Source organism: Setaria viridis, chromosome 6, assembly GCF_005286985.2.
Source record: "Setaria viridis chromosome 6, Setaria_viridis_v4.0, whole genome shotgun sequence".
Classification (NCBI taxonomy): Eukaryota; Viridiplantae; Streptophyta; class Magnoliopsida; order Poales; family Poaceae; genus Setaria; species Setaria viridis.
Genome location: NC_048268.2, coordinates 1,720,244 through 1,734,408, shown reverse-complemented (window position 1 = coordinate 1,734,408; position 14,165 = coordinate 1,720,244). Strand labels below are relative to the sequence as shown.

General features: G+C 46.8%; 2 protein-coding genes across 2 annotated transcripts; both read right to left on the bottom strand.

The window, feature by feature from the left end:
* Nucleotides 1-1,791: 1,791 nt before the first annotated feature.
* On the bottom strand, nt 1,792-7,702 carry LOC117860364 (probable RNA-dependent RNA polymerase SHL2). Its single transcript, XM_034743642.2, has 2 exons — nt 4,536-7,702; nt 1,792-2,676 (listed from the first exon to the last, which is right to left on the bottom strand). Exons 1-2 carry the CDS (start codon nt 7,599-7,601, stop codon nt 1,837-1,839), a joined length of 3,906 nt encoding a protein of 1,301 aa, XP_034599533.2. The 5' UTR covers nt 7,602-7,702; the 3' UTR covers nt 1,792-1,836.
* Nucleotides 7,703-10,876: 3,174 nt separating this feature from the next.
* Nucleotides 10,877-13,417, bottom strand: LOC117861221 (oxygen-dependent coproporphyrinogen-III oxidase, chloroplastic). Its single transcript, XM_034744744.2, has 8 exons — nt 12,960-13,417; nt 12,707-12,782; nt 12,534-12,628; nt 12,282-12,365; nt 11,956-12,043; nt 11,722-11,846; nt 11,544-11,642; nt 10,877-11,218 (listed from the first exon to the last, which is right to left on the bottom strand). The coding sequence occupies exons 1-8, from the start codon at nt 13,356-13,358 to the stop codon at nt 11,150-11,152; spliced, it is 1,035 nt and encodes a 344-aa protein (XP_034600635.1). The 5' UTR covers nt 13,359-13,417; the 3' UTR covers nt 10,877-11,149.
* Nucleotides 13,418-14,165: the final 748 nt, after the last annotated feature.

The window sequence follows — 14,165 nt, the reverse complement described above, 5'->3', positions numbered from 1 at the left end:
GCGCTGAAAATTTGAAGGGCGGATGGTCCGGTCCTGGGGGCAGATGGTCCGCCACTTGAACTAAATTTAGGACAGAACGATTCTTGGTTCTGAGCGACGCTGGACATGAACGGCGAACAGTCCGCACCCAAGGGGCGGATGGTCCGCCGGCTAATTCAAGAGTTTGACCGAACAAGTTTTCTTCTAGTAGGGTGCAAAGTTCTAAGGGTGGACGGTCCAGCTCTGAAGGGTGGATAGTTCGCCACATGATCTAAGTTTTTGACAGAACCATTCTTGGTTCTATGTTGGGCTTCATCGTCAACGGCGGATGGTCCGACACTCTGGGTCGGACAGTCCGCCAGTTAACGTGGAAAGTTAGATAGAACCTTTTTGGTTCTGGAGGCTGGGCGAAAATGAACGACGGATGGTCCGCCGGTTATGGGCGGACGGTCCGCCTCACTAACTTTGAAACTCGATGTGTTCTGTACATGTCTAGTGTCTCTCTGCGTGGTTGGAAATTTGAGTTGCGGACGGTCCGCGCCTGTAAGGGCGGACGATCCGCTTGGGCTACAACGGATAGTTCTGGCATGTATTTAATGTTGTAGTAGCCGTTGGGATGAAGTGCGGACAGTTCACACTCATAAAGGCGGACGGTCCGCCAATCCTCTATTTCTGCGCGTTTGGAACATAACGGCTAGCCTTGGGAGAAGGCTCTATAAATAGCTCATGCTCGTGCATGGGAGAGCTCTCTTGGCACTTTGAAAAGCTTTCTTGACATATTTAAGCCTTCTTCCTCCTCTCTCACTCACTTTGCTTAGAGGTTGCATTCTTGTGAGATTGAGAGTATCCTAGTGCATTGCATCAAGAGTTTGAGCTTTGTGGCACTAGGGAGTCTTCAAGCAAGCATCATTGGTTTGTTACTCTTGGAGGTTGCTGCCTCCTGGACGGCTTGGAAATTGTGGAAACGTTGAGCCCTTCAAGAGAATTGTGAAGGAGCCTTGGCTATTCTTGTGAAAGGTTCTCGTGCTCACCTCGCCAAAGCGGTGAAGAGAAACTCTAGTGAAATCGAGGTTTGGAGAGATTTTTTGATTCGGCTCAAGATCAAGTGAAGTCTTCATAGAGGAGCGGTTGAAATATTGAATCCACCTCAACGTGTATTAGGGGTCACCGGCAAGTCATCGACATCACAGGATAAATTCATCTCTTATTTTCGTTTATTTTTTTGCTCAATTTTATTATTGCAAGTTACTTTGAGCAATTACATTCCTAAAGATTGAATTGTATCTTGTCACCCTAGGTTGCAAACCCTCACCTAGTTCTAGAAAGATTAAAAATAGAATTTCTCTTGTATTACTAATTAAATTTATTTAGTATTGTCATTTTAGTTGAAACTACCTATTCACCTCCTCCAGTCGATATCCTGATCCTACACATAGACCAACAACTTCAACTACTACCGTATATTGAAGTGGGTATTATGCTTGGTCTCACCCTTAGCTGGTTGTACTACCTAGCAATAGTGGCACTTCCTCGTTGAAGGCATTGTCTGGAGTATAAAAAATTGGTTTTCCATGGTGCATGTGGGTTGTTTCCTTCTTCGAGGTATTGCTTTTGGAGAGCCTTCCTCGTGGTCTAGTTTTGCTTTGGTCGCGCACGGAACAGAAGAGAGTGCCAATATCTTTTTGACGGGCCTGTTCGCTTCAGCTTATAAGCCGGCTGAAAAGCTGAAACGGCTGATTTGTTGTGAGAGGAAAACACTGTTTGGTGGCTGATAAGCCGGCTAAATAAGCTGAAGCGAATAGGTCCGTAATTGTCTAGATCAAGAGAGGTTCCTTTATTGAAGAAATATAGGGTTCATCAACCGAAATGCATTGCAGTCCTTGCTAAGTCCTTAGAAATTGTTGTCTGACCTTTGCTAACTTTTGCTTCTTGACGGCGCCTCATCTTTATGCGTGCCAAGTAATCCACAGCGATCCACGCGAAGCTGAGTCTCAGAGGCATTTCCCTTGATCGTTGGATCCAATTGGGGTGATAGGTTACCTGGTACCACGCAGAGGCTTTTGTCTCGCACGCCAGATTTTTCTTCTCTACAGATATCTCATCAATGCTTTCAAAGATGCTTCGGAACTCCAGGTGGAGTTGGAAATATGCGTAGCTGAGCATCTCTTTTGTCACATACTGCTGCTGCTTATTGTTTCCTGTAAGCGACCAAGCCTCCCCTGTCACAAGCTCCGCTTCAGTGCGCACGCCATACTGATTAAGTAGTGAGTTCAGCTGCGCTTCATACGAGCACTTGCATATCCAAGCATCCTCGAGGAAATCCGATGCCCCAGAAACTTCCAGATCGCTGTCATAAGGAAGATCATCTGAAGTGCAGGTACCCTCTGAAACAAAATCACTGCCATAGGCTGCTTTAATTGACCGATAAAGCTCTCCAAGGATCTTAGTTGATTTATAGGAGATGGCATCTTCTTTTCCCATGAAGTCAGGATATTCTGTTGGTCGAAGGTAAGTTGGCATTGTCACAATTTCCCCTGTCTTCAGGGAATCCACAGCAGTGGCTGCTAGTTCGGCCAACTGAATGCAGTTGTCATCCATTGCTCCATACTCGCTATGGTCAGCATGAACAACATGAGCATTGCTTATCCGACCAAGGTTGTCAGTTACCAGGTTCTCCAAGTAGAAATCAATGATATCCTGTTAGAACAGCAGGTGTTGTTAATGACGTGTAGTGGCAGAATATTTGTGCACCAACCAAAGAAGCAATCTGCAGAAACCTATTGAAAAGAAGATGCAAGGCATAGTTTTCTAATCAGCTGGACTTCAAATAAGCATCCGGCACTACACAAACGTTCAAAATTAAAGAAATCTACTAGCTAATGTACTTGAAATATTCAAACCCAGTGTGTGATCTAATTAATAAGCTAAAACCATAAGGTCAAAAGGAGTGATCGACTTTCATTTTAACAAATAATATAAAACAGAAACCTGGCAGCTAACAGGTGTTGCATTGAACAAAAAAGCATAAAGGAATGCTAAGCTAAAAGCATGTACTTTATCTGCAAGCATCAACACAATTTCAAGCTAAACTGACAGCTCACCACATTACGGCCCGTTTGAATACCTATAGATTCTAGAATCCAGCTATGGATCCAAACACTCTAGATCCTGCCACAGATTTTAGAATCCAAAGCTAGCAGATTCCAGAATCCTAGAAGCTGAGCAAACCTAGCTTCTTGCTGATTCTAGGTTATTAAATGATGATATTGCCCTTACCTTTTTCACATCCCCATGCTACCAGCAAGGGTATTAAAGGTATTTGGTACCATAAAGCAACAATCCATCTACCCTATAATCCATGAATCCAAACACCCCATCCATCAAAACTTCTACAATCTTGATTTTAGAATCTAGCATTTAGAATCTAGATTCCACAATCTGCAAGGATCCAAACATGGCCTACGCTTGCTGACTGCTACTTTCCAGAATTTCCTCTAACCTTCAGCCACTAATTATACATAGCGCCCCGAATATATATCATTAATGAAAGGATTACCTGGCTCATAAAACTCATCTCAGATGGTTTTTGAGCCATTAGAGATAATGGCTAATTATCTTACATGGCTAAAAAAATTATTTGAATAACTAGTATATCAGACAGTTCGATCCTTGAAGTGCCTGGGATATGATTTCCAGAAATTAGTATCTGGACAATGAAAACTTGATATAATGAAAAAAAAATAGACTTGGAAGCCACTCGAAAATATTTTTGCATTAAACACATGTGTACGGTTTCCATGATTTGAATCTCCCTGATACTCATCACCTCAGTTATCACTGGATGCTGATCCCAATTTTTTTCACATTATCCTTGGTCTAAAATTTATTATTTGGGTGTCTAAACAGCTTCCACACCAAAAATTTGTCAACCACAGTAAATCTTGAGAAAGATAATTTTTTTATATAAAAATTCTTGTTCATACAACTACTCTAAATAGGAATAGTTTTTGAATCTCCTGATATCTCGCACAAACTTAAGAATGGATGATTAACTTTCTAGCTCTATCATAAACCGACTTATTTAAGTGACACCACTGCTTGTTCCAGCTTGGGAATAATACGGATTGTATCTTTTACAATCACAGGCTTAACACAAACAAGTAGCTTCTTGCCCTGGATTGTAACGGTCCACAATTCCAATTGTTACAATCCAATAATCTGCTCAGCTGCTTTTCACAATCCCAATCTAAAACAAACGGGTAATAACTTCATATATCCATCATCTCACTATAATATTCCCTACAGTTCTTGTTGGGAACCAGCAAAGGTTTTAGTTTGGAACTGTCTAAGTTAATATAGGTGATCCTCTGCCCTTTTTGTAACCACCCAAGATAATGTTATCCCCCATGGTAATTTCCATCTGGAACCATCTTAGAGGATGAGATAAGATCTAATATGTCTCTAACCAGATGGCTTATCTGAGACGGTTCTACGCTTGCACTAAAAAAAATACTCGAGGTAATAATTAAGAACATGGCAAGAATAGTTGAACTTACATGTGTAAGTACTTCACGCTGTAGTTGTTTCGCTTCAGTTGGGGAGTAGTCCATAGGGGTGCAGCTCCTTTTCCCCGGAGGTACAAGTTTTTGATCCCAAGTCACAAAGAAGACATCTCCATCGAGATCACTCCCAGATGCTTCGTTGGCGTGTGGTCTCTCACCTTTCTTGGGGAAGACCAAACAATCAACAAGGTGATGCAATTCTGGAACATCCACTGCTTCAAGTATACGGACATCCCCTGGATGAAGACATGGGTTCTTTGCCATCACAACTGTACCTACAATGATCTCTGAATTTTTGTTTGCTGAGGAAAATATTGAGCTATGCCTCACAAAACGCTTGTTGAAGGATGGTGTTGAGGCCCGGATAAAACATTGTCCTTGCTCAAGGATCCCAAATTCATCAAGACAGCCCACCAACCACCTTCCCTTGGGTACACAAATCCTTGATTTCTCCAAAAGACCCTGCATCTGTGAGGACCAGATAGCCAAAAGCATTGCTCGCAGGTGTGGTTCATTTGCAGGAGCAAACCCAGCACTCAGCATCAGCCCAGCAGTATTTCCATGTTCAGGGCAACATGTTTTTACAACCTCGTATGCAACATCACTGTCTGTTAAAATCCTGTCGAGATTATGAAGCATTGTATTCTGCATTTGCCGAAAGACAGTATCCGGGACACCCAAGGTGCTTAGTAATGTTATAATCTGACGGTTCAAGAATGCTGGCTGTAACTTTGTCCAGGACACCACTTCAAACACAGAGTGGGCAGACTCGAACTTCTTCATGCTTGGCCTAAGGGAGAGCCACCGTGCCTCTTCATTTTCTCCTGGCCAGACAGCTACAACACCCTTGAATCCTGCAAATCTAATTTGGAATGCAGACGGGACGTACTTATCCATCAGCGGCAACTTCTTGGCAACTTCCAAAGCAAGTTTTGGTGTAATCTTGCCAATTCCGTCAGAGAAATTGTATCCATTATGATTGACATCCTCAAGAAACTCCATCTCATCTGGCTGTATCATCACCGTTGGATATGTAGATGTGAAGCACTGCCCCATTCGAGCTGTATGCTTGGCAACATTCTTACTTGGAAATTGACCCATCCACTCTCTAATGCTTGCGGTCGTTGTGGTTCCATCCTCTGCGAAGAACCAAGCTGACCTGTTCCTAAGCTGGTTTGATGAGAATGCAAGGAATGAGTAGTTCCTGCCACACATGTGGAATCCATTTGTTAGGATTGTTTGGACACGCCTGTAGATTGTTGTCTTCTGCTGGAACGAGTTGGGCATCATGTCCTTGACTATTTGCGCTGCACAGAAGTTCATCGCACTGGTGTTCAGCCGCTGCATACCCTCATCCATAAAAGTTACCCTCAAGAACCGGTCTGCTAATTGATGGTAGTGCCGGATGACACGATTAGAGCGCTCCAGTTGTGGTGGCATACAATATGCCCTGGTGGGAGTGATCACCAGCCTCCGCACTTCGGCATTGTAGTCATCAGGTCCAATCTTCCCACTGCTGAGAAGACGAAGATGCTTGGATTTCCTGGCAGCCCAATCCTGCTCATTCCTTAGCCTCCGGCATACATCGAACAGTTGAAATTTTCCTCCAAACAACTTTGTCAGTGCAGCAATATTCACCGCGTCACATTCTCCCTTCAGTAAACCGAAGAACTCGGGTGTCAGCTGGTGTCGATTCACTATCCCGCTGTGCATCAGCGCATTAACCAAGTACAACACTGGAAAGCTTATCCCTTCGGCGTGATGCAGGCTGAAGAACATGTCCTGCATTGGCATCCCGAACTCCAGCTCGTCGTGCACGGTGAGCCCCGGCCCCCGGCTGTCGATGACCTTGACGAGCACCCCCTGCATTTTCATGTACTCTAACGCGACCCTCATCGTCGGCCAGAACCACATCTTGAACGAGATCCTGTACACCCAGCACCGCCCGATCGCGCCGCCGGGGGTGACGTCGGTGGTCCGTACCCACGGGTCGTCGTCGTCGTCGATAAGGTCGAAGGGCACCGGGCCGTGGACGTCGTCACCCGCCGTGCGGTAGTAGAGCAGGGGCGCAGCCGAAAGCCGGAGGAGCAGCGAGTCGTCGCTCTGGAACGCCAGGACCTCCGCGACGTCGCCGACGGGGAACTCGAGCTTGACGTCGCAGCACAGCACCGCCGCAGCGCCGGCGGGGGAAGCGAACGCGGCGTCGCGGGCGAACAGCAGCCGGCAGCGGCCGGCGGACGGGTCGACCACGAAGTCGACCGCGGAAGCGGAGGCGGGGTCGTCGGCCCCGCGCCAGGCGGCGAGGAAGGTGTCGGGCGCCGCGAGGTCGCCGACCTCGACGCGCGAGTCCGGGAAGAGCATCGGCCTAGCTATACCGCGGGGGCGGCGGTCGGCCGCGCTGGGGGAGGAGGCGTGGGTGTTCTCAGCGGAGGGACGCGTCCTCCTGCTGCCGCGGCTGCAGAGCTGGAGGCCGGACCTGGCGGCGCGGCTCCGGGCCCTGGGGTCCGCGAAGTGGACGAAGGCGTGCGCGGGCAGAATGCCATCGTCGTACGGCGACGCCGCGGCGGCGGCTGCGCCGGGGAGGGGTAGCCGGAGCTGGAAGTCAGGGTAGGAGCCGGTCGGCGTCACGGAGGTCTTGACCCGGCAGCGCCAGACCGTGCCCGCCACGGACTCCAGGTGGTCGGCGAGGTCGCGCGCCGAGAGGCGGTCGTCGAAGCCGCGCAGGCTCACCTTCGTCGCCACCCCCGACCCCCTCGGCCACGCCTCGGCGGCGGGGTAGTAGGGCCGTCGTCCCTGCCGTCGATCATCATCGGCTGGCCGGTGTTGGTGTTGCTCGCGTGGCGACAGAGAGCGACGACGGTGGAGGTGGACACGGCGGCGACTCGAGCTCGATGAATGATCGGGGCTGCGGCGGGGACTGTCCATCGTCATCGTCTCCGTCTTCTCGAGGGTTGCTGGTTTGGTTTCCTTCAACGACGATGACTGCTTTACGATCTCTCTCTCTATATATATTGACGTCGCTCCTTTGCAGCTTTGCTTCCTTGGATACATCTGCTGCATGGTATGGTAGGGCTTCTAGTTCTAGGGATACGTTTCCGTGTAGTATAGATGGAAAATAGTACTGTATAACAGATCGATCGTACTCCGTGTTGCCGATTGTACTCCGGTGTGATATCCTGAAACCAATCCGCGTGGGATTAGTTGGCTCCACTACTTAGAGAAATAGCCTCAGTACCGCTACGGTCGGTACCGGGGTACTAAGAGGTTTTAAAAAATTAAAAAAAAAATCCCACCTCGTCCGAGCCGCACCCTGCCAGCCCGAGCCCAACCCACATCCTGCCGCCAACCTACATCCAGCTGCCACTCTATTCGCTGGATCCCACCGCCGCTCGCTCCATCAACCGGATCTTATTGCCGCATCCTGTCGACCGCTCCGTGCCTCGATGGCTGCCTCCGCGCCTCGCCCCGCCTCCGCTCCTCGCCTCAGGCATGAGGTGAGGAGCGAGCGAAGGGGAGGCCGGGGAGGGAGGGAGGAGGCCGGTGGAGAGGGAAGGAGGGTTCGGGTTGGCACCGGCCTCCTAGAGGGAGGGAGAGGCCAGGCTGGTGGAGGCAGAGGGAGACTGTAACGCCCGTAAAATTCACCAAATTAAATCACTCGTTACAAATCGTTTTCAAAATCTTTTCACCCTTTGAGCTCCGAAATTCCATTTTCCCGGCGATTTCGCCGTCCCAGCACCAAAGCCGACCACCGTCCGTTCTTTTTCTTTTCCTTTCCGCGTGACATGATGCGTGCTGGTCGGAAGACCGTCACGCTCGTACCCGCAACCGCTTCCGCAATCCCCGCCATCTCTCTCTAACTCTTCACGCAATTTAATCTTTCCCTTTTTACTCCAATTCTTTTTCCTTTTTACCTCACCTCCTTTCCTTTTTCCCTTGCTCTTTCTCTCTCCTTTCTTCTTTCCCTCCCTTCCGTTTTCCTCTTCCCCTTCCTTCCCTGGCCGCGCACGCCCGCCTCCCCAGCGCGCCGCGCCCGGGCCCCCCCTCGCGCCGCGCTCCTGGCCGCGCGCCCGGCCCCGCACCTCGCCGGCCCCCGCCGCCCCCACCGCCGCCCCCCCCCCCCCCCCCCCCCCCCCCCCCCGCACGCAACCCCCCGGGCCCCCTCGGGCTCAGCGCCCCGCACGCCGACGAGCGCAGCGCCGCCCTGTGCCGCTCCTGCGCCGGCCCCACGCCCGCGCATCCCGGCGCACAGCGCCGCGCTGTGCTGCCCGCGCGTGCCTTGCCGTGCCGACTCATATCTGATCCTAAAGCACTGACGCACGAGCACTCTAGTACAGCTCCTCTTCCTTGTGGATGTGGATGTATGCGGGTGATCCTGCTGCGTGCGCCGTGCCCTCCCTCCTGCTCGGCCTGCTGCCACCGCGCTCCCTCCCTGCTGGCCACGGCGCTCTCTCCCTGCTGCCCGCCGCCAGCCACCGCCCGCCCGCAAGATGCGCCAAGCCCCTCCCTCCCTGGTGGCCCCCCAGCCTCCATTCTTCGCCAGCACCAGATGTGTGCTTGCAGGAGGCACCGGATCTACTGGGGGAAGCATCTGAGTTGAAGCGGCGGGAGTCTGTGGAAGCAGCGGCGGCGCGAGAGGAAGAGGAACGGGAGGGGCAGAGGGTATCGGTGGAAAACAGGCAAGTCATGGTGACCGCGGCCCGTTCGGCGGGATTCTGGCGCGGTGAGGGCATTGATGCAATCTCCTACAACCAAACCATCCATATATATAAAGAGACAACCCTAGGATTGTGAAGCCATGACCCATGAGGTGCTTCCAAAATCTTTTCTCCTTTCAGTTGGAGTATCCTAAATTGTTCATGCATGTAGGCAAAAATTTGATCTCTGATGTTGGTACTGGGAGCACTATTTGTGATGTGTTGAAGCAGGCACAAGTTTGAAGTTGAGGTGCAATGCAAGAGTATACAACATTTTTGGAATCAATAAGAAAAAGGTAGAACCATAAATACTATCCGAAATAGTGGAGGGTGCTTGGTAATATTCATCAATACCACACACCAAAAAACACTTCATACTTATTTTTTCTTTCCATTTCATTGAATTGCAATATCATTGGCTTCACGTGGTTGAACTTTCATAACTTCCAAAACTATTTGAATTTTGAATTGATGACATAGATAGGGCCAGTAGATCGATATGCTATGGGAATTACTTCCAGTGATATTACTAACAAATTCCATGGTCAAAACATGTTTTTGTTTAAAGAGTCAAATTTTATCTGTAGAGGGTGTTTTTATTTGGATATTCAAATTGCAGGAACAAGGGAGCTCATTTACATCTTTAAAAGACATTTTTCTACCAGCCGTGCTTCTAGTCAGTTTGCATCATTTCACCTTAAACTTCCCATGAGGATTATACATGTGTCCAAAGCACTAAAATAAAAGCTGGATAACTAACTCTGTCATGAAAAATGTTATTCTACTTTCGCGGCTACTGGCTAGTAGAGCTTGTTCTCAGCCAGGAGACCGGGTTTGAGTCCTGCTTCCTTCTTAAATCAAAGTGGGGGTGCTGTCTGCACCTTCCCGTCTCATTTATTCTACTTTAATTTTTCTAAATGAGACTCTAAAGTGACAAAAAAAAATTTAAAAAAAGACTGCTTTTCCAAATGCAAAAGATATTTGAGCACAGTTGACAGGTGGGTCTAGCTAGTTGAGAGGATAAAACTGAAAACGTACCATAATTTGAATAAATCAGCTGCTAGATAGAACTCGCTAGAGGAACTGTAGGAAAAGGAAGATCAACAAAGTCCCTGAACACATTTTTACCAGAAATTTCTATCATAAACTTATTTACAATATCGTCAAAGTTAATCCCTTAACTTAAGTCTACATGTACTAAAATGAAATGCTCGATCTAAATATAGAAAGGATACAATTAACATAGTTTTACTGAACACAACCTCAAATGTTACTTTTCTAACTAGGACTATGGAAAATATCTAGTGCTCCCATGCTCTTGTGCTCCCTAACCTTAAACAAGAGCAACCAAATAGATGGATAAAAACACAGCAGATTAAAGGATCACAAATTTTGCAAGTACAACTTGTGAGAAAATATCAATTCAGAAGAAAAGGATGTTGACAATGAGAAGCTGAAGAAAGTGAATTAGAAAATTGAAGAAACTTGATGCCTGGAAAATTTGTCTATAGTTACTATAGGAGAAGACTGATTCTTATCAACACTCCTGCCATAGTACTACATCCAATTTTACCGGCAAGCAGAATGGTAATATGACATAGATTGTGAAGCAGGAAAATCCAGGAGCGTCAGACAAGAAAATTGCCACTTACAATTACGTATTTTTTTCATTTTCTTTTGAAAGTCCACTTCTGAACAGAAAGACCTATTTTTCTGGTCTTACTTTTCTCCCTTTTGACAACTGAGACTGCTTATTCATAAACACTGATGACATATATATTACATGCATCGTGTATGCTCATTCAAGGAAATAACACTAACTGTAATAGAAAAAAAGCACATACTGAAGGAACACTAAGACTAAAGTGACATCTTAAAAACAAGGTACTGGAAGAGCATGCACTTTTCAACCAGTCAGATCCATTCCTTTGGATTTATGCACGTGTCAAGAAGTTTCCATTCTTCACTCCCTACTTCTGGTTTCTACAAAACAAATAGTACATTAGAAAACTTGCCCAAATTTAAGTTCCAAGAACGCAAATGGTGAAACAACAGAAACTTCCTCCATTCAAATGATTTACCATAACACAGTACAACCAAATAATAAATTGCACATGTATTTTCCAACCTACTTAAAAATATAATTTTGGACGCTCCTAGTGCCTTCGAATAGGAAGAACCAGACATCTTAATAAGGTTAGACTTGGTTTTTTTTTCTAGAATACGTAGGAGAGCTGCGTATTTTTGTATTAAGAGAGATAAAAGGTCCAATTACACAGATTAGACTTGGGTTAATATCTCAACTTACATGATCATACTCCCACCGTGCGGTAAGAGGAAGAGAAACAAGGATACTCTCAATCCGTCCTCCAGTCTTGAGGCCAAATGTGGTTCCCCGATCATAAACCTTCATAAGAAGCAAGTGTTAGAGCCAGAGTAGAGTTGACAGCACTAAGAAAAAAAATTGACTGCATGTAGGCACTAACGAGGTTGAATTCCACATAGCGACCTCTCCGTAGCTGCTGCCATGCCTTGTGCTCCTCAGTAAATGGAATGTCTTTGCGGCGTTCTATAATGGGTACGTATGCAGGAAGAACTGAATCTGCGCACTCTGCAGAGATGAAAGGAAAGCACCTCAACAGGCACAACTTTGGTCAGCAGTTACAAGATGGTTGCCATACACATATATGCCGAAAAGAGTACGAGAGATGGTGTGACACCTGTAGCAAACTGAAGGAGAGTTTCCTGATCATAGTCATTAAGATCGTCAAAAAATATGCCACCCACCCCACGCCGTTCACCACGATGCTGCATTCAAACACAAGTAATAATTTTCATGACTTGTTCTGGCAGCCAGAAAAGCATTACAACTACGTGGTGCACAATATTGAATAAGAAGACCAACATAATTGCCCATTTCAGATGTCTGGATTAATTCAAACATGAGATTTGACGTGTGCCAGGCTGCCAGTGACAAACAAGAAAATTGACAATTAAAATAATTACAATAGTAAGTAACATCAAATGAATAGCTGAACAAACTAACCTTGATATAAAAGTATTCATCACACCATTTTTTGAATCTAGGATAAAAGCTAGAATCAAATTTATCACATGTCTGTTTCTGAACCTGGAAGGGTCAAATAGAGCACAAATGAGTTATCAAACAAACTCACAACAACTAAATAAATGTCAAAGACAGCAGCCTTGAACAAGCTGCTTTGGCCAGAATAAAAACATAGCAAAACTGGATCTATGCTTATGTTCTGAACAAGTGAACAAGGAGGTATTGACATACAGAATGGAAGTGTCGGACATCCTCTTCAATGATATATGAAGGCGTCAGGTCAGTACCACCTCCAAACCACCACTGCCTAGGTGCACCAGGAGCATCTGCAGAGAATAATTCATCATCCTCTATGGTATCTGAAGTTGACGCAAGTTCATTTCAGTTGTCAGCACAGGTAGTACCTTCAGGTGCCTCTGTTTCGAAATACCGGTAGTTGAAATGCATTGTTGGAGCAAATGGGTTTACTGGATGAATGACCTGTCAAGCAAAACAAGAAGTTATCAAAACGAAAACAATGGTGGATTAAAAACTGGCACGAGAAACTTGCTGAATATTCTTAAGATATTGTAACACAGAAAATTGCTGAAAGATGCAAACATTGAACAAACCATCGGTTTGTGACAATGCTGGAGCAGAGAGAAGAATCTTGCTCACCGAGCTGACACCAGCAGCGAAGAAGGGCACCGGCCCATCCTTCTCCCCTCCAGCCGCCGCCGCGGCCTCGGGCCTCGCCGCGCGGTACGCCTCAGGAGGCATGACTCCGTAGACCACGGAGACGTTCACCGCGGCCTTCTCGAACACGCGGCCGCCCTGGAGCACGCGGCTGATCCCGCCGCCGCCGCCCGGGCGCGTCCAAGCGTCCTCCCGAAACAACGCCCCGCCGCCGCCGCCGTCGCTTGCACCGCCCTCGACCGCCTCGAGCTCCGCACAGACCTCCGCCTGCACGCGCCGGATCATGCGGTCGAACCTAGCGCGCGCCGAGTCCGGGGAGGCCCCCTCCTCACCGCGGAGGAAGGTCGCCGGCGCCGCGGGCTCCGGCGTCTCCCTCTCCATGAGAGCGAAAGTGAGCGAGAGTTATCTACTCCACGATTAATCGAGAAATTCTGTCCGTTGATGAATATTAAATCAAACGGAGCATTATACTTAGCGTAAAGCCGGCTTATAAATACTAGAGCGAAAAATTAAGTTGACGAGATGCAGAAGAAAAAATTATAGAATATTTGTTTTAGATTCTTTACAATCTTGCCAATGGCAATTAACCTTCTTTTCTGTCAAAAAGTTTAATCTTCCTTTTCCAATCTTACAGATACTTAACTGCACCATTAAATAACATTTTTTTCATGCAAGAACGCTTTAAAATATGCATCCAAAATTTATGTTTAAAAAATGAAATTGTGACTTTTATCTTAAAAATATAATTGTGACTTTTATACTAGTTTGGTGAGGGCAGAGGAAGTGCTCCCTCGATCTCAAATTACTATTCGTTTATTCATTTTTAGTTTTTCTAAGTTCATAGTTTTTTATATACTCCTGTGTGTGTGTGTATATATATATATACCATGTTGTTTCTAAAAAATCAAAACATATCTAGGATGGAGGGAGTATTTCATTGAATTAAGCTGTTAGTAAAAAAGTTAGGCTCAACCAAAGTGTTGATTGTGTCCTTTGACTGGGGTGGACGACTCCAAAAAAAACAGAGAGAAATGGTTCCAAAAAAAGGGAGTATCACCGGGAGATGTGCAAGCTCACCGCGCACTAGTATGGATGTTTTACACTATTCGCTGTTGATTCCAGTAGCACAAGATCCCCTTGTTGGAGACGCCATTAGTGATCCAAACGTTTAATCTATTGCTACTTATT